Source organism: Canis lupus, chromosome 4 (genome assembly GCF_048164855.1).
Source record: "Canis lupus baileyi chromosome 4, mCanLup2.hap1, whole genome shotgun sequence".
Lineage (NCBI taxonomy): Eukaryota > Metazoa > Chordata > Mammalia > Carnivora > Canidae > Canis > Canis lupus.
The window spans coordinates 31,212,348-31,231,615 of NC_132841.1; the positions used below are offsets into that span (position 1 = coordinate 31,212,348).

At 43.6% G+C, this 19,268-nt stretch overlaps 2 protein-coding genes across 8 annotated transcripts in view; one reads left to right on the top strand and one right to left on the bottom strand.

Annotated features, from left to right (window-relative positions):
* Positions 1–6,886: 6,886 nt before the first annotated feature.
* LOC140632433 (uncharacterized) lies at positions 6,887–18,083 on the bottom strand. Its single transcript, XM_072824423.1, has 5 exons — positions 18,079–18,083; positions 17,336–17,816; positions 16,495–16,669; positions 12,582–12,648; positions 6,887–7,549 (listed from the first exon to the last, which is right to left on the bottom strand). The coding sequence occupies exons 1-5, from the start codon at positions 18,081–18,083 to the stop codon at positions 7,393–7,395; spliced, it is 885 nt and encodes a 294-aa protein (XP_072680524.1). The 3' UTR covers positions 6,887–7,392.
* The window catches only part of NRG3 (neuregulin 3), a 1,035,395-nt gene continuing 1,034,207 nt past the window's right edge, over positions 18,081–19,268 (top strand). For 2 of the 7 annotated variants that reach the window (XM_072823803.1, XM_072823805.1), the window contains exon 1: positions 18,081–18,973. In XM_072823803.1, coding sequence (XP_072679904.1) covers positions 18,133–18,973 — 841 coding nt within the window. In that variant the 5' untranslated portion in view covers positions 18,081–18,132. The remainder of the gene's footprint in view (positions 18,974–19,268) is intronic. The other 5 variants (XM_072823806.1, XM_072823809.1, XM_072823807.1 and 2 more) reach the window with 3 other exon arrangements.

Here is a 19,268-nt window from a genome sequence, read left to right on the forward strand (position 1 = left end):
CTATCATTCTGTGTATTGTTTTATTACTTCTTGATAGTGTCACTTAAAGCAAAAAATTTAAATGATGACGAAGTACAATTGTTGGCTACTTCTTGTGTTGCTTCTGCTTTTTTTTTTTTTTTTAATTTTTATTTATTTATGATAGTCACAGAGAGAGAGAGAGAGGCAGAGACACAGGCAGAGGGAGAAGCAGGCTCCATGCACCGGGAGCCTGATGTGGGATTCGATCCGGGGTCTCCAGGATCGCGCCCTGGGCCAAAGGCAGGCGCCAAACCGCTGCGCCACCCAGGGATCCCTGCTTCTGCTTTCATTGTCGTAACAAAAACAAAATCTGTCTGGGGCACCTGGGTTGCTCAGTGGTTAAGTGTCTGCCTTTGGCTCAGAGCGTGATCCTGGGGTCTTCGGATGAGTCCCACATCGGGCTCCCTGCAAGGAGCCTGCTTCTCCCTCTGCCTGTGTCTCTGCCTCTTTCTCTGTGTCTCTCATGAATAAATAAATAAAATCTTAAAAAAAAAATCTATCACCTAATCTAAGGTAATAAGGATTTACACATATGTTTTTTAAGAAGAGTTTAATAGTTTTAACCCTTATAGTTAAGTCTTTGATCCATTTTGAGTTACTTTTTATATGTGTTGGAATGAAGTAGACCACTTCATTCTCTCTCCTGTGGTTATTGAGCTTTCCCAGCACCATTTGTTGAAAAGACTATTCTTCCTTCATTGAACTGCCTTGGCACCCTTGGAGAACATCATTTGCCATAAATTTGGGGTGTATTTCTGGACTCTGAGTTGTATTGCATTGATGTACATATCCATCCTTACGCCACTAGCAGAAGTTTTAGTGCAGCTTTGTAATAAGTTTTAAAACCAGGAGTGTATTTCAAATTTGTTCTTCTTTCTCAAGATTGTTTTGGCTAGTCTATATCCCTTAAACTTACAATTTTAGGATCAGCTTGTTACTTTCTGGGGGGCAGGGGGGATAAAGCCAGCTAGGTTTCTGATAGGAATTACATCAAAATCTGTAGATCAATTTATCACCTAAATAATACCAATTTTTAAAATTCATCAGCAGAGGATGATTTCTTCAATTTCTTTCAAGGATTCTGTACTTTTCAGTAAACTAGTCTTACACTTCTTACGTAAAATTCATTCCTAAATATTTAATTCTTGATGCTATTTTGAACAGATTTTTTCTTAAAAACATTTTCAGAGTTTCACTCGCAAGTGTATAAAAATAAAATCAATTTTTTAAATATTGATTTTATATTCTGCAACCTGCTGAACTTATTTGATGTAAGTGCTGTTTCTGTGCATCTCTTAGGATTCTCTATATACAGAATCATATCATCTGCAAATAAATAGTTTTATTTCTCCCTTATCAATCCAGATGTCCTTTATTTCATTTTTTTGCCTAATGTCCCTACCACGAACACCTAGCAGAATGTTGAACACAAGTGACAAGGGTAGACATTCTTGCTTACTACTGATTTTTAGAGGAAAGATTTACAGTTTTTGCCATTAAGTATGAGGTTAGCTGTGGGTCTTTCATAGTTATCGTCTATCAAGATGAGAAATTTCTGTTCTATTCCTTTGTTGAGTGTCTTCCTCATCAAAGACTATTGAATTTTGGGAATGTTTTTTTCTGCATCTATTGAGATGACTTTGTGCTTCTTGTCTTCATTTCATTGATATGATGTATTATATTGATTGATTTTTGAAAGTTGAACCAATTTTCCATTCCTGGGATAAATTCACTTAAACATGATATAAAATTCTTTCTACGTGTTGTTAGATTGCATTTACTAATACTTTGTTATGGATTTTTGCATACACATTCATAAGGAATGTTAATCTGTAGTTTTCACTCTTTATGACATGTCAGGATAATAATAATCTCATAAACAAATTTGGAAGTATATCAGGCTATATGAGGCTATACATTTTTTAGAAAGGTAAGTCAAGAATTTATGTTAATTTTTCTTTTAATGTTTGGTAGGATGCACCAAAGAAGTCAGCTAGTCCTGGGGTTTACTTTGTGGGACTTTTTTTTTTTTTTTCCATAAAATTTAATCTCTTTATTTGTTTTATGTCTACTCAAATTTTCAACTTCTTCTTGAGTCAGTTTCAGGAGTTTGTGTGTTTCTAGGAACATGTTTATTTCATGTAGATAATCTAATTTGTCATCATCTAAGTGGTCTTAGCAATTCCTTAGGGGGTGTGTGTGTATACATATATATGTAGATGTAGTTATATCCCTTTTTTCTTCATGATTTTAGTAAGTTGAGTCCTCCCTGTCTTCATCTGACTAAAGATTTTGTCAATCTTGTCGTTTTTTTTCTAAAAAGTAATATTTTGCTTCATTAATATTCTCTATTGTTTTTCCTATTTTCTATTTCATTTATTTCCATTCTAATCTTTATTCTTTCCTTCTGCTTCCTTTGGGCTCTTCTTTTTTCAGTGTTTGAAGATGCAAAGTTAGATTATTTATCTGAGAAAGTCTTTTTCAATACAGGCATTTGAGGCTATAAATTTATTCTAAACACCGTTCTAGCTGTATCACATAGATTTAGGGATTATGTTTTTCCATTCTCGTTAATCTCAAGATATGTTAAAATTTCTCTGTGGGCCCTTTTTTGATCTATTGGTTATTTAGGAATGCAATGCTTAATTTCCACGTGTCTATTAATTTTTTCAAGTTTCCTTTTGTTCTTGATTTCTAATTTAATTTCATTTTGGTTGGAGAACAGTTTGAATGATTTAATTCTTTTAAATTTATTTACTCTTGTTTAAGGCCTAACATAAAGTCTATTCTAGACACTGTTCCATATGCATTTGAGAAGAATATGTATTCTGTTATCATTGCACAGAGTGTTCAATATATGTCTGTGGGTTTTATTGCTGTACAAGTCTTATATTTCCTTATTGACTTTTGTCTAGTTGTTCCATTCATTATTGAAATTGGCATACTGTAGCCTTGAGCTATTATTGGTCAAATGTTTATTCCTCTTTTAATTCTAGTTTTTGTTTTATGTATCTTGGAGATTCTATTTCTAGGTGTATAAATGTTTATAATTGTTATAACTTCCTGATTAATTGGTCCATTTATCATCTTAAAATATCCAATTTTTTCAAGTTAAAATATACAATTTTTATCATATAGTCTATTTTGTCTGTATTAGTACTCAGTCCAGCTCTCTTTTAGTTAACATGGTAGAGCTTTAGATATTCCTTTATCTTTAACTTATTTGTGCCTTTGAAATTAAAGTATGTTTCTTACACACAGCATAGAATTGGATCTTTACTTTTGCATCTGTTTTGCCAATTTCTGCCTTTTAATTGGAGTGATGAATTTATTTATATTTAACATTACTACCGATAAGGTAGAGTTTGCATCTGCCATGTTGTTTTTTTCTATACGTCATCTGTCATTTATGATCCTCTCCTCATCCATTACTTCCTTCTTTTGTGTTATTTTGCAGTATTTTAATTCCTTTGTATTTCTTTTTCCCTTGTATTTAATTTAATTCCCTTGTATTTTTCTTTTATATACATGTAAATATGGTATATATTTATATATACCATATATATATATATATATATTCCTGATATATATTTAGTTTTATTCTTAATGACTTCCCTGAGGATTACACTTATCATCTTATTTATAGCAATCTAGTTCCTATTAATAGTAACAAAATTTCAAGAGTATAAAAAACTTCGAATCCATAAAGTTCTATTCCTGCCCCATTTTTTATGCTTTATTGTCATACAAATGATGCCTTTATATGCTGTATGCCCATCAACACAGATTTATAATTACTGCTTTATGTCATTTTTAAAATGACATAGAAAAAAAGACTACAAACAAACAGTACATTTCTATTGCCTTTTCTGTTCAGCTGTAGTTACCTTTACTGGTGCTTTACTGGTGTTACTTTTATACACTTGCATTCGAGCTATTGCTGGGTGTCCTTTAATTTCATTCAAGGGCTTCCCTTTAGTACTTCTTGTAAGGAAGCCATGCCAGTAACAAATTCTGTTTTTTTGTTTTTGTTTTTTAATCTAGAAATGTCTTAATTTCTCCTTCTTTTTTAAAAGACCATTTTGCTGGATTTAGAATTCTTGTCTGACAATCTTTTTCCTTCAGCTCTTTGAATATGGAGTGTGCTTTGAAACATATTCCCTTCTTTGAAATTGAAATGTGTTCAGTTCTTTGGCCTATATTTAGTGCCGTCTGACCTTAATGATCTCTGAGGAAAAATCAGCTGTTAATCTTATTAGGCTTGCAGGTATAAGATGCATCACTTTTCTTTTGCTTCTTTCAAGACTCCCTCTTTGTCATTGTTCTTTGACAGACTGATTATAATGTTATGGATCTCTTTGAATTTATCCTATTTGTAGCTTGTGGAGTGGCTTAGATTTGTAGATGAATGCTTTTTCATCAAGTGTAGGAAGATTTGGCCTTTATTCCTTCAAATACTTTTTCTGCTTCTTCCTTTTTATCTTATCCTTCTGGTAATTCCATTATGCTTACCATAAAGCATAATGCTTATGCATTATGGAATATTCAGTGTTGTCCCACAGGTCTCTGAGGCTCTGCTAGTTTTTCTTCCTTTTCATTTTTCTGTTCCTTTAATGTGATAGTTACAATTGACCTACACAATCATTTTTATGTCATTTCAGGTTTGCTGATTTTTTTTCTTCCACCTGCTTAAATCTGCTGTAGAGCTCCTCTAGTGAAATTTTCATTTCAATTTTTGCACTTTCCAACTCAAGAATTCTTATAAGATTCTTTTTTGTCATTTATATTTCTTTAATGATATTCTCTATTTAGTGAGACATAAGTTGCAATCTGTCCTTTAGTTCTTTAGACATGCTTTTCTTTATGTCTTTGAACATATTTAAAAGAACTCACTGAAAGTCTTTGTCTAGTAAGTCTAACACCTGTGCTTCCTAAAGGACAGTGTCTTTTGATTGTTTTTTTCCTATGTATGGATCATACCTGTTTCTTTTTTTTAAGATTTTATTTATTTATTCATGAGAGATGTAGAGAGAGAGAGAGGCAGAGACACAGAGGGAGAAGCAGGCTCCCCGCAGGGAGGCTGATGCAGGACTCACCCTGAGCAAAGGCAGATGCTCAACCACTGAGCCCCTTAGGTAACCCTGGATCATACCTGTTTCTATTCATATCTCATAATTTTTGGTTAAAAGCTTGCGTTTTATATAATATAATGGAACAACTCTGGAAGTCAGACTTTCCCCCTTCCTTATAGCTTGTAGTTATTGCTATTTGTGCCGGTAGTAGTTGTTGCTGTTTGTTTGCTTAATGACTTTTCTGAACTAATTCTGTAAAGCCGTATGTGCTTACTGAAGTGTCTGCTCAGTTAGATTAATGATTAATCAGTTCACAAAGGCTTCTCTAAACCTCTGAAAAAAGCAAGTCTCCCAGTCTTTGGCCAATGGTTCTGTCTGTTGTGGGGCATGCCTTCAGTACTCTGGCTGTTTATATCACTGCCTGGACCTCACTTCCTACTTAGACAGAGCCTCCGGTCTGCTAGAGGTGAAAACTTAGAGCCTTGTCAGGTCTTTTCTGAACATATGCACAGCCCTATATATATGCATGGTCTTCTTTAGTCTGAGAAATACATTGGGATATTCCAAAGCCCCTATGGACATCTCATTCCCCAGCTTTTCCTTCTAAGCCTTTTGTTTAGCTTATTGTTTGCCCAACTGTCACTTACTGTATCAGACAGCCACAAAGTTAAACAGTTGCCTGTAAATTTTTTAAACAAGTTCTCCTGCGGAAAAGGCTTTTTATACTGCATGAGCTCTGAGTCATATAAAATAAATTCAGCTTCATAATTAGATTCTCAGGAAACCACCAAGTCGGTCAAATAATGACAATTCTCTGGCAATAAGGCTTTTAAAAGCTTTCTTTGGGTCCATTTTGCCTCTTCCAGTCTGGTGGTTTTCACTGTGCTTACAGGCTATAGGTTTTTCAGGCTATGTCAAGATAGAGAAAGAGGGATGGAACTAGGACAGTCTTTCAGTTCTTACCAAGATCCAGCCATTTTTATCTTGAATAAATGCTCTCCAGATTGCTGCTCTGATTTATTTCCAGAGTTCTAAAAAAAAGTTGATTCTGACAATTTTTGCCAGTTTTCTCATCGTTTGTATAGAGGAGAGAATTTTCAGAGGACCTTACTCCATTATATTGCTCACATTTAATATTTATTATTATTCTAATTATTTTTCTTTACCAAAAAATGAAATACGTTGATATCCAGAATAAACCCTTGACTGGTATGTAGACTATATTATTTTATAGGTTCCTAATGTGAGAGTTCTTTAATATATAATGCAATAGCCCATCAATAAATTGATGATAAAAATGAGTCTGTGGAGTTACTAGATCCCTAAATATTCCTGAACTGATTAGCAATCTGTCATGTTTGTAGAGGACCCATTTACTACCCATTTATTACACTTTTCTTTCAACTCAGTTGGATCAAGCCACCACCACTAATAGAAAGGACTGAAAACAGGGCTGTGAAAGACATGAGCTTCAAATCCCCAGCCCTAGCAGCCCTGAGAGGAATGGACAAGATTATACAAAAGATTCCAAAGAAAAGGGTTATGGGCTAAATGAAGGCAGTCTAAGACAGCGGCAGGATCAACATCAGTCTCCTTACTTCCACTCCAATCCCTCAGGGCAAAGAATGACAGTGGAGACAGGACTTCTTCTTCTTTTTAATAAACTTGTCCAAGGCAACAGTTTTCAAGGAATGGCATAGCCCCTACCCCTGATATATATATCAGAGAGCAATTGTCATCTGGGGGGAGAGAGGTGCCCTGCTGAATAAAAGAATAAATCCCGACACAAACTGTTAAATTTGTTAAACATTTTTTCCATATTTCAGTTTGAAAATTTATTAAAGGATGAGATTCATATATCCTCTGTATCATCCAGTATAAAGGTACCATTGAAAATAGTGACTTTTCACTAATCACATGCATTGATAGAACTTGAACAATTTTTAATATATGTACAATGTTTTAAAATTCGCAAAATATATTTACATTTGTTTTCCATGTTAGCATCATAATTATCCTGGAGTTAGGCAGTGCTTCCCACATTTTATGGGCCAATATAACTGAGACCCAGAGTATCATAAAATTATTGGAGTAGTGAGGATTCCAGCCTTTAGTTAGTTTCCTAACTATTTGTTCAGTGCATTTCCCACTGCTCATATCCTTAATCACATGAAAGAATAAAAAATTTACTGGTCACAGTATCAGTTGTACCTATTGCTTTGTGGACACATATTTTTCTAAATCTATCAAATATTTGATTCCAGTGTTTTCAGAAATGATATTTGACCTTTGGCTTAGCTTAACCAAAGTCTTTGCAACTCAGTTTATGGCTTCTTTGAAAGCCCGGTGTGATGGACCAACTTTGATGTGCGGTGTTCTCTTTCTCCAGGATGACACTTCTGACACCATGTCTGGAGACAAAAGAGGGAATGACTTCATGATGTTCCATCTTCTCTCTGTCTCACACACACACATTTTTAAAATTAAAATGAAAGAAAGAAGAAATGGTCACTTTTCTGTAGGGAAAGGGAATTGCTTGGGGAATTTGAATGATGCAGGTTTGTCTGAAAGCTTTAAAGATGAAAGGTATCACTTTTACCCATTAGCCTGTAGAATGATGAGATCCTGGGTGTACTTTGCTACTTCAAAGGGTCACTGGAATACAGCTTCCAGGAAAGACTGCTTGAAAGTTTTTTTCTGTGTTTTTAGTTTAGTTTAGTTTTTGTTTGTGTGTGTGTGGTGGGGGGAGGGTGTGTGTGTGTGTGTGTGTGTGTGTGTGTGTGTGTGTGTGAAGGAGGTATAGTTCCCTCCAGGGCCTCCTTTCAATATCCTTGCAGATTGCTACAGATTTTAGTGTTCACAAACTTTTTGATTTAACTTCTAAATCTTTCTGGGGCCCTCTTATGAATTCTAATATAGGACATGGGGTATCTTTTGTCATTCTTCAAGCCTGGATAGAATAGAGGTTAGACTAGAGTTCTCTCCACTTGCTTAAAGATCTGTATTGATCTCTATCTATCTCTATCTCTATCTCTCTCTATCTCTATCTCTATCTCTATCTCTCTCTCTATCTATCTCTATCTCTATCTCTATCTCTATCATCTCTATCTCCTCAGTGATCAGAGAAGGTAAGGGTGCGTTTGGAGTTCAGATTCAGGAATCTAATCATGCTTTGCTTTAAGAGTTATCTTGCTGCCTGGCCAGTTGTCCAGAGAAGTCAAATGCATGCCATGGAGAACCGTTAGGGATGCTAATTGTAAGTTTACTTCTTTAAGACTTCCAGAGAGAGAAAGGACAACAGGCAGAGCTGTGTGTGGGGTGGCAAACTGTGTAATTATTTGCAAATTGGCCTTAAGGCAGAAAGTACCAATATTTTCTGTTAAGTCTGCTTGCCAGGGGAATACTTCTTCACTAATTGAATATTTCCCAAGGAGATTATTTTTATCTTTACGTCATTCCCAAAGTGATGATTCTGAGATTTTGCCCAATATTTTCTTTAATGTTTAAACCATTAACCATAAAGAAGTGTCACTTTGGTCTTTAATCTTATCCAACGTAGTAGAAATTATAAATTGTTTCCATTTATAGTGATTTAGGGGAGGTCAGAGTTGGGTGGATTTTCTTATTCCAGTCCCTGGTGCAGAGTTTTTCAGGAAAGCAACCATCAGTACTGCAGTTGGCCGCCATTCTAAACTCCTCTTGTCTGCTTCTGAAGCAAAGTTGGCTCTCCTCCCATAGTGCCGTGGAAGCCAGTTGGCCTGGTTAGTCTCTCAGGGGGTCAACTTTGCATTTCACAACCCTGAGAAATTCCTTTGGGTAAGCAAGCCTGGAGAATGATCTCTTTTCACTTTCTGCCTCTTACTTTGTGTTTGGAATTCAACCATCACTGTTCAGTATATAGTTTTATCCCATCCATATGTGTAATCCCATTCCTATTCCATTTTATTCCCTAGATGCTTAACAGAAACTCTGCTCTCATGCCTTTTCGTACTTCCTTACATAAATCAGCACTTGCACACACACACAGCCCAAACACAAAGCATGCACAAACATGATTATGGGGCAAATATGTCAACATTCAAGAAGTCTGTAGTCACAAGAGAAGACATTCTCGGATTCTCACATCTCAGCATAAATTAAAAAACAATGATTTTTGAGAACTTGAATTGGAAAAATAGTTATTAGCCAAACTCCCAAGAGAGGCAGCAAAAAACCTCGATATAGTTTGTGTGTTTTATAAATTATATGGGATCATATCCATGGTTTTAAAGGATTTATAGTGATACAGTTTTATGGCTTCTAAATTCTAAAATACCCTCTGTTAAGCTAACTAGAATTTGAAGGATATTTTGTCAAATTCAGATATGCTTTTTATCTCATCCCTGTGGAATTCCTATGCTTTTTCACTGTTTTTCACAGGCACTAAAGATTAGGAGATAATTTTACTCCGTATTTCTTACATGTCCCATGTAAGAAAGGAAGCATAAATCTAGAAGACACGTTACCACTCTCATTTAACTAACAGTTATTAACACATGCACATTCTTAAAATTCTAGAAAAGAGAGCTATAAATTTATGTGAACATTGAAGTTGAACTTTACCTCAAGTCTGTGCTCCTGGAAAACAACCTCTATAATTTTGGTTAGGAAAACCATCTCTACAATTTTGGTTTTCGCAAACCTCTTCACCCTTTTACCTTTCAGGAAATGGCTTATCACCAAGAACCACCCTCTCCCATGTGACTTAGATAAGACTCTGTAAACTTCTCATGACTCCCGTAAGATTCACAGATGACTCCCTATTCACCTGTGGGGTCGATTCACAGATGACAATTAGATTCGTAGATGACACCCCCACCCCCACCCTTGTTTAGCAGGGATGAGACCAAACACAGACCTTTCTTCTTTCTCCTGAACATGCGTTAAAGGGCAAATATAGACCCTCCAGCCTTTTGCTCTTTGTCTCATGAATTATTATCTAATACTATGTCTGTCCTAAAACTAGATAGACAGGAAGATAAACATTTCCTGTTCGTCTGACCAAGACTTCATCTAATTGCAAAACAATTCCAACCTTAAATCACTCTTCATGCCTCCTAGTGACAATCAAAGGCAAAACCACCAAGCTGAGACATTTTGATCTTTGGATCTGGGGTGCTCTCCTTATTGCAGTTGCCTGAATAAAATCACTTTCCTGACTTGTTCTCTTTTCTCTTTGGCATCAGTGATGCTGAACGGAACTACAACTCTTTTTAGATAATTCCAAGCAAAACCGGGGCCAGTTGGTAAGTTCATTACCAAGCAGTGCTTGAATACTCTCTTTTTTCCTTTACTGTCTGCATTTAGCTTCAGCGCTGCACACAGGCGTGGTCACAGACCTATATAAACAAATGTTTGTAACTTTGTTTGAAATCAGGAATTAACCCTCACCAAATGGTAAAAACTTCAAAGGTAGGATAAAGAGTGGGTTTTCCAAGTCTTCAAAACCCCCTGGAGTATCTATTTCTAAGGGGTGAGTACTGGTAGCCTCTTTGGTTTTAGTTAATATTTCTTTTAAATAAACGAGATGATGTTTTCCTTCCTTCTCAATTTATAAGCACCAAGCAAGTTTTGTCCTCTTAAGATATCCTTTCTTGGAGACGAACCAGATGGGCCATGTCTGCTGTGAGTTATTAATACTTATTCCTGGTAATTCGGTGGGTTTAATTTTTTTTTTAATGTTTCAAATTTTCAGGCATAGAATTTAATGATTAATCACTTAGGTATACCGCCCAGTGCTCATTCCAACAAGTGCCCTCCTTAATGCCCATCACCCGCTCGCCCCATCCCCTCACCCTCCTCCCTTCCAGCAGCCCTCAGTTTGTTTCCTAGAGCTAAGAGTGTCTTCTGGTTTGTTTCCCTTTCTGTTTTTGTCTCTATTTTCCTTCCCTTTTCCTATGCTCATCTGTGTTGTTTCTTAAATTCCTTGTATGAGTGAAATCACATATTTGTCTTTCTCTGACTGACTTATTTCACTTAACACTCTAGCTCTACCTAGAGTGTTAAGTGAAATTGTAAATGACAATTGTAAATGTATTTACAATTTAAATACATGTAAATGTAATTGTAAATGTATTATTGTAAATGACAAGATTTTATTCTTTTTTTGGCTGAGTAATATTCCATTGTGTGTGCATGTGTGTATACACATGGAATATTAATATTGTGTGTGTATATATATACACACAAACACACACACACACGCCATATCTTTGTCATCAGTCTATGGACATTTGGGCTTTTTTCATAATTTGACTATTGCTGATTGTGCTGCTATAAATATTGGGGTGCCATGTGCTCTTTTAAGTCAGTATTTTGTGTTCTTTGAGTAAATACCTAGTGGTGCAATTGCTGAGTTGGAAGGTAGTTCTATTTTTAACTTTTTGAGGGAACTCAGTACTGTTTCCAGAGTGGCTGCACCAGTTTTTGCATGAGGTCACGCAGCATGTGTGTTGCGTGGCATGCAAAGGAGGGAATGAATGTGTATTTGTCACCTGGGGCTACAGGGCCAGTGGTTCTGCACAATGCCTTTTTGCTCGTCCTGAAGTTTACACACCCCTCCAATATCTGTCTTGTTGGTGGCAATCACATGGTGCCAAACTCCTGCAAATATCTCCAGCAAAACTTGTTGGAGAAGACGGGCTCCTTAGACAATACGGCACAGAGGCAATCTGCATTTTCATTAAATAAGAATATTTGGCTATTATTTTGGAGCTGCCTACCTCATGCCAAACACTACCCTAGCACATTATAGGTGACATTTTTCAGCTGCACAAACAGCTCCAAATCCAAATCAAGTCTGCCTGACTTCCAATTTCTGCTCTTTCTCCTTTACTAAGGACTGTATCAACCCTCAAAAATACATTTCTGGACCTGATACAGGAAATAAAAGATACATTGTGAAACACGCAAAACCCCTTGTAGACTACTAATAATCTTCAGAAGAGAGTTTGTGTGGGGGGGAAATAACCCTAAATTCATACTCTTATCTTAATATTCTGTTAGATAAAGTAGGGAGTTTGGCCCATGTTGGGCACATCAGCTGTTGTAACCGAAGGCCCAGGGAGTTGGCACCAAGGCTGTCTGTGCTCGTTTCTATGAGCAGCTTGTGAGAAAGCGCCTATAGCACAGACAGGAAGCAAACCAGCAGAGACTTGTGGAGCATTATCCGATTGCTTTCTCTCTATAGAAGGTTATGAAAATTTCAGCCCCAAGTCTAAGGAAGCAGAATGTATGTAGATTTTTAGAAAACATGGGTAAGATGAAGCCAAAGGGTTATTTATATAAACATGAACTCACAGCAACTTTTCTCGGATGTAGGTGTATTAGCTATTATTAGGTTTCTGACAGATAATGAAGTTTGAGACACAGGTGTTTTTTTTCCATGGTAAGGAAGCATTTCAGGGAGTGGGCTTTCTGCATCGCATGTCTTCTCTACTTGCAGCTTACCTTACGCTGAACCTGATCGGGGAGTGGTGAGAAGCATGTGAATTGCCAGATGAAATCTTGCTGTAGTCTGAAAAGGGATGGAGAGAGAACATGAATCCACCACCTCTGTTTCTGAGCATGCTGTGAAGGCATTTCCTTGGATCTTACCGGAGCCCCAGATTCTCCGTGATTGCTTGATCAGTGAATTGTCAAAGCAAACCTCCACCTACCTGTCATCCAATTTTAGATCCAATAAAATGATTTTAAAAAGAATAGAGTCGTGTGGGGAACTGATCTGAGAAAAATCTATCTACCAATATTTGGGAAAAGACGTAAGGGCTAAAAAGGCAAACATAGATGAAGGATCAAACACTAGGTAAGACGAGCATTAATGGTAACTTTGAGCACCAAGAGTCAAGTCCCATGTTGGTGCCCTAAAATATAGGCAGTTTGAATTCAATGAAAAAAAAAAAGAAAAAAAAAAAAAACAATTAGGGAACATCCCTCATGGCACTCAGATCCTTTAACACAGAGTTTCTAGCTCATTCTCCACTTCTTAATGCCATAGGATGGCTCCACGCCTTCTTAGCAATGGCAGGTGTGTAAACTGCCCCTTGACTTGTGATTCCTGCTGCTTACGTGTCTACCCCAGTGCAGCGAGGCCATCCAGACGCTCCCCTCGCTCTTTCTGTTTTAGAACAAGTCTCAGTGCTTGTGCCCCTCTGGCTTTGAGCTCAGCACAGGTTCTGCCAAAGAAACCTTCCCGAGAATCCTCCCTCCATCTACAACCGTGGTGCCGTCTACCCAGTTCTTAGTTAACCTATTTTGAAATTTTGGCATTGTCTTCTGGCAACTCCCACGGGAATTTCACATCCATGTTATCGTAGTGCCTCACTCAAAACTTTGAATTTCACATCCTGCTCTTCAGCGTTTCCTAATTTGTGAGAGCGCAGTTAGGTGATGTTTTCAATACCTGAACTCCGAGCAGCGTCACAATCACCTTTTCTTTGACTAGGATTAATATTTGGAACTGGGATGCTTTACACTTTGTGGTTTTTGCTCTGTGGAACTTATGAATCATAGCGTTTGTTTAATTTATGATATTGGGATATAATGCTCAAATCCTTGGAGTCAAGATGTTGTGAAGGGGTGGATCCACCCGGGAAATTTTCTAGTACATTTTGGGTGCGTCTTATGTGTAAGACATAAAGGGTTCGCAAGAACTAAATAAGATTGCTTGTTGAGCCCTAGGAAGAAAACCAGGTTTCTCTTTTTTAAAAGGCCACCACAATTTACTATGAAATGTGACTGTAATAATAGTAGTGGACTAAACCAAGAGAGAATAAAAAAAATATGCATCCATGGGAAGGTTAACCTCATTAATCCTTTTAAAAATTGTTTGTGAAATGTTTTGAGATACCAGGTTGTCTGCACACACAGGATCCTAGTGAATATAATGAAGAATATTATGATTCTGCAGGCTGCACTGGGTTCTGTAGTAACTACAGTTATCCAGGGAATACACCGCTCATAAAAGAGCAACCGAATGCTCCCAGGAGTGTTAAGTCCTCCTGGCCTGTGAGGATAATAAATAGATTGGAGATATTTGGATCGAAGAAGAGATGTTCTAGGTAATCATCCCCAAAAGGTGTGTGTGTTTTGTGGTGCAAAACAGCACTTCTCATTTTCTGAGAGACTACTTAATTTACACATTTTGTTTGTTTGCTTATTGTCAGTTTCTCCCACTAGAATGAGTTCCGTGAAGGTAAGGAGGTTCTGTTTTGTTTTCTCTTGGACCTTCCGTGCCTGGCACCTGGTTCGTGAAAGGTTTATCTAGAAGAAGATAGAGACTGGGTCAATGAGCTAAGAGAAGGGTAAAAGTGGGAGGAGGCAGATTTTTTGGCTCAACACACGGGCTTTTGTAATTATGGACACTATCTGCATGCTGGGCCAGGAAGAGGTGCCTTCTCTAGAGCTCCAGCTGGATCCCGATGACTGTTGGGCTGGGACATGTTTGGGGATGGCAGAGTGGGGGTGGTTGGCCACCAAGTTCATTTCCAGCCTTGTGGTCCTGAAGATGGGCCTTTGCCAAAGGCTTGACGATGGAGGGAACCCAAGATGATGACATTGTGTCCTGAATGATGGTAACTAATTGAACTTGGGGTATGAAAGGTAAGGGGTAGGGATGGCGTTGATCCTCTAGGCTTCTGTACTTTGAGGACACTGAAAGGAAAGACTGACTTTCAAACAGAAACCCTGCCTGTGGGCAAACTTGAAGCGATGGTTATAAATCTTGAGTTTAATGTGTTAGTGGGTCACACAGGAGACATCCAGAGGGTGATTATGTTCAGGTAGATATGGAGTTCAGGAGAGCCTGAGGTATGTATGCCTATTTTTTAAGAAAAATCCACACCCCTCTCTCCAGGAAGGTATCTGAAAAATGATGCTTAAAAGATGCCTTAGGTGAGTAGATCACTTAGCTCTATAATTTCATATAATTATGTGGAATGTAAGTGTCATAGTTTCACTTCACACATAAGAAGATAGAAACCCAGGGATCCCTGGGTGGTGCAACGGTTTGGCGCCTGCCTTTGGCCCAGGGTGGGATCCTGGAGACCCGGGATCGAATCCCACATCGGGCTCCCTGCATGGAGCCTGCTTCTCCCTCTGCCTGTGTCTCTGCCTCTCTCTCTCTGTGACTATCATAAATAAATTAAAATAAAAAAAAGATAGAAGCCCAGAGTGACTTTTTTTGCTTCTTCTGGCCAGAGGTCTAACTTGAATCCCTGTCTTCAGAGTCTGAGTGTGAAACTAGGTCTCCAGTGTTCTGCTTCAGGGAACGGAGAGTCACCAGAATGAGACTCCTTCTGATGGGACGGATTAGCTGGTTGCTCACTGGCAGTGAGAGTGTCCAGCACTTGTCCTTGCCTCAGCTGTGGACACACCCCTCCCCATTCCAGTTCCAGGGCTCACCACCTGCTACCGGGAAGCCTCACAATAAAGCTGCGAGTCCACGATGGCTGCAGACTTCCTTGGATGGGCTGGTACGACGTGCTCCCCAGGACAAGGCTATCTCAGCGCTGGGCTCTTCTCCCCCTCCTCTAGTGAGGATGTTTACTGTGAGAGCAGCTAAATGGGTAGTCAGGTGCAATGGCTTGGGATCTGGGAGAAAATGAGCTCGCCAGGGAGCCATGAATAAGTTGTTAGAGCTAAGTGGAAAGGAGAAGTGGAGGGAATTTGGAGAGGCAGCTGAAGAAGGCAGTGGGGAGCACTGAGGCAACATGGGGTAGATTCACTGAGAACACCGTTTCAGGAGAGCATCTGTCCAGCAGCAGCATTAGAGCATCTCTTTGTACCCTGGAATGACTTCAGTGGGCAACGAAGGAAGAGGTTGCTGGGGGAGCCAACGAACTAGGAGTGTTTTCTGGAAAAGTAATCTCCTGTCTCATGGCTCTGACGTCCGCACCTGCTATACTTTCACAACGTTTTGTGTGAAAGCTAAGTTTTATTTGCTCTACAGAAAAGGCTGGGCAGTAACTTCCCAGCACCCACAGAAGATAGAGACTGGGTCAATTTTTACTTAACAGGCCTGTGCCTTGCAATGGAAAGCCAGAGGGTTGTGGCATCCTTTTTTTCTTTCTTTCTTTTTTTTCCTCCCTCTTGCCATTTTTGGAACCATAATTCAGCACTACCGGATTAGGCATGTTCTCTCAAACTAAAAATCAAAAGCTCTCCTATGGGGAAAGTCTCAATGTTATACTTGAAAGAGGTGACAGCCGCATTACTGCCATCAAAAATAATTTATTAACTGTGTCTGTGTAAAATACTCTGGTAGGCACCAAATCCCAGGGGCTTCCCGTTTCAACGCATCCTCTGCTCCCTGCAGTCTTCCCCGCATACTGTTGGGCTCTCCACCTGCGAATAAAATGGATACCTTGAAAACTTCGTCCCCGTGGAGGCTCTGAGGGTACAAGGGGACGCTGGCTCCTGCATGGGCGCCAGTCTTGCGGTGCTGGGGAGGTGTCCCAGGAGGCGGGCATCCTCAGCTTCTCATTCTCAGAGCTTGTAAATAAAAACATCTTTCCAGCTTCCACCGTAGACCAGGAAATCTGGGGGGGGGGGGGGGGTTGAGAGTTGACAAGCAAGGTTTTGCATCATCAGCATAAAGCAGGCCGCTGCTGGCTCGCTCTCAGCCTTTCCCCGGCTCCTTCGCCCAGTCCCCCGAGCCCCCAGGCAGGTCCGTCCCCCCGCTGCACCTGACATACAGGTACGCCGGCGCCTCTGCACCCCAGGTAAGAAACCAGCAACGCAATATGGGATCCCTACCCAGATCCTTCCAGATTCTACCTCTGACCATCGGTCGCCCCGTGTGAACAAGTGCACCTGTGCTTTCATCTACATTTAGGGACGAGCCTTTTTTTTTTTTTTTTTTTTTTAAGGTAAGTTATCCTCCATCTGCCAGGTGTCAGTGCACGAAGGTCCTGTGCTCCACCGGCAGCTCCCTGGGGGCCCCCGCCCGCAGCGCGGCTCTGACCCCGCGGGGTCCTGGGCTGCCGCTCGTGGGCTGGCCTGGAGCAGCCTCCATCAGGGGCGGGGGGGAGGCGCCGCTCCGCCCGCAGCCCAGCCCGTCGGCGGCGGCGGCCCCGCGCACGGCGCACCCTCCCGGCGGCCGCAGCTCGCCCGGAGCCACCTGCCGCCCGAGCTCCGCGGCGCCCCCGGCCCCGACGCGGCGCCCCGCCGCCCCCCCCACGCGTGACCCGGCGGCCATCGCCAACCTCCGGCTCCCGGGCTCGCGGACTTGGGGTCCCCGGCGGCGGCGGCGGCGGCGGCGGCGGCGGCAGAGGAGGCGAGCCCGGCCGCTCGCCCTCCGCGCTGCGCTCGGATTGGTCTCTCCCGGGGAGCGCCGGCCGAGGGTTGGCTGCGGGCCGGCTAAGAACAGGTGCGCCGAGCCGCCGCCGCGGGACCCCTGTGTCGGAATGCGGCTCCCCGGCGCCCGGCGCGGCCCCTGATCCGGGGCGAGGCCCGGCGGGAGGGCGGGAGGGCGCCCCGAGGATGCCGGCGCGGCTGGAGCGCATGCAGGCGGCGGGCGGCGGCGGGAGCAGCGGGAGCAGCGGCAGCGGCAGCGGCAGCAGCTTCAGCAGCAGCAGCAGCGGCAGCAGCTTCAGCAGCAGCAGCAGCTTCGGCAGCGGCGGCAGCAGCAGCGGCGGCGGCGGCGGCGGGCGCGGGGCCCCGGCGCGCAGGAGGCCGCTCGGAGGGCTGCACACGCGCCCCGCCGCTCCCTGACCGGCCCCGCGTCCGCGCTCCCCGCCGCCCCCTCCCCTCCCCTCCCCTCCCCTCCCCGGCCCGCGTCCCCTCCCCCGCCCCTCGCCTCCCCGCCCGCCGCCCGCCTCTCGGGGGGAGGGGCGTGGGGGCAGGGAGCCGATTTGCATGCGGCCGCCGCGGCCGCTGCCTGCGCCCGAGCCCGAGCCCGAGCCCGCCGCCGCCGCCGCCGCCGCCGCCGGAGCCCGGCCCGCGCGGCCCCATGCCTGTGGCGCGGCCCTCGGGGGGGCGGAGGTGAAGACCGGCTCCTAGGATGAGTGAGGGCGCGGCCGCTGCCTCGCCACCGGGAGCCGCTCCGGCAGCCGCCGCCTCGGCCGAGGAGGGCACCGCGGCGGCTGCGGCGGCGGCGGCGGCGGGCGGGGGCCCGGACGGCGGCGGCGAAGGGGCGGCCGAGCCCCCCCGGGAGCTGCGCTGCAGCGACTGCATCGTGTGGAACCGGCAGCAGACGTGGCTGTGCGTGGTGCCCCTGTTCATCGGCTTCGTCGGCCTGGGGCTCAGCCTCATGCTGCTCAAATGGATCGTGGTGGGCTCCGTCAAGGAGTACGTGCCCACCGACCTGGTGGACTCCAAGGGGATGGGCCAGGACCCCTTCTTCCTCTCCAAGCCCAGCTCCTTCCCCAAGGCCATGGAGACCACCACCACCACCACGGCCACCGCGTCCCCCGCCACCCCCTCCGCCGGCGGCGCCGCCTCCTCCAGGACGCCCAACCGGATTAGCACGCGCCTGACGACCATCACGCGGGCGCCCACTCGCTTCCCCGGGCACCGGGTGCCCATCCGGGCCAGCCCGCGCTCCACCACGGCGCGGGGCACGGCGGCGCCCCCGACGGCCCTGCCCACCACGGCCGCGGTCTTCAGTGGCAGCGCGCCGGGCTCCCGCCCCCCGGGCCCGGGGGCGCCCAGCACGCAGGCCGTGCCCTCCTGGCCCACTGCGGCACACGCTACCTCCTCCTACCTCCACGATTCGACTCCGTCCTGGACCCTGTCCCCCTTCCAGGAGGCTGCCTCCACCTCCGCCGCCGCCGCCGCCGCCTCCTCGCCTTCCTCCTCCCCGACCACCACCACGCCGGAAACTAGCACCAGCCCCCGACTCCGTAAGTACCGCCCGGGCCCCGAGGGCCGGTGCCCCGGAGCGGCCGTGCGCCCCCGCCCCCCCCGCGACCTCCCCGACCCCCCAGCCGCCTGCAGCGCTCGGCCCGGCCCGCGGTGGGCGCCCCGCCCCGGCCCGACGCCCTCCGAAGGGTTAACCCGGCGCGAGGTGCGCTCGCTGCAGCCCTGCGGGCGAGCTCGGGATGCGGGCCCTGGGAGCCCCGGGCGGGGGGCAAGGGGGCAGGGGGCAGGGGGGGCCTCCCCGAAGCACCGGGGCCTCTCGCCGCCGCTGGGAAGCGG

Coding starts and splice junctions, on each gene's coding strand:
- LOC140632433 (XM_072824423.1), bottom strand. Junction 16,670..17,335: donor CGCGAGCCCGGGAGCCGGAG/GTTGGCGATGGC, acceptor CCCCCCCCCCAG/ATTTCCTGGTCTACGGTGGA. Junction 12,649..16,494: donor ACGGGGACGAAGTTTTCAAG/GTATCCATTTTA, acceptor ATCCCTTTTCAG/ACTACAGCAAGATTTCATCT.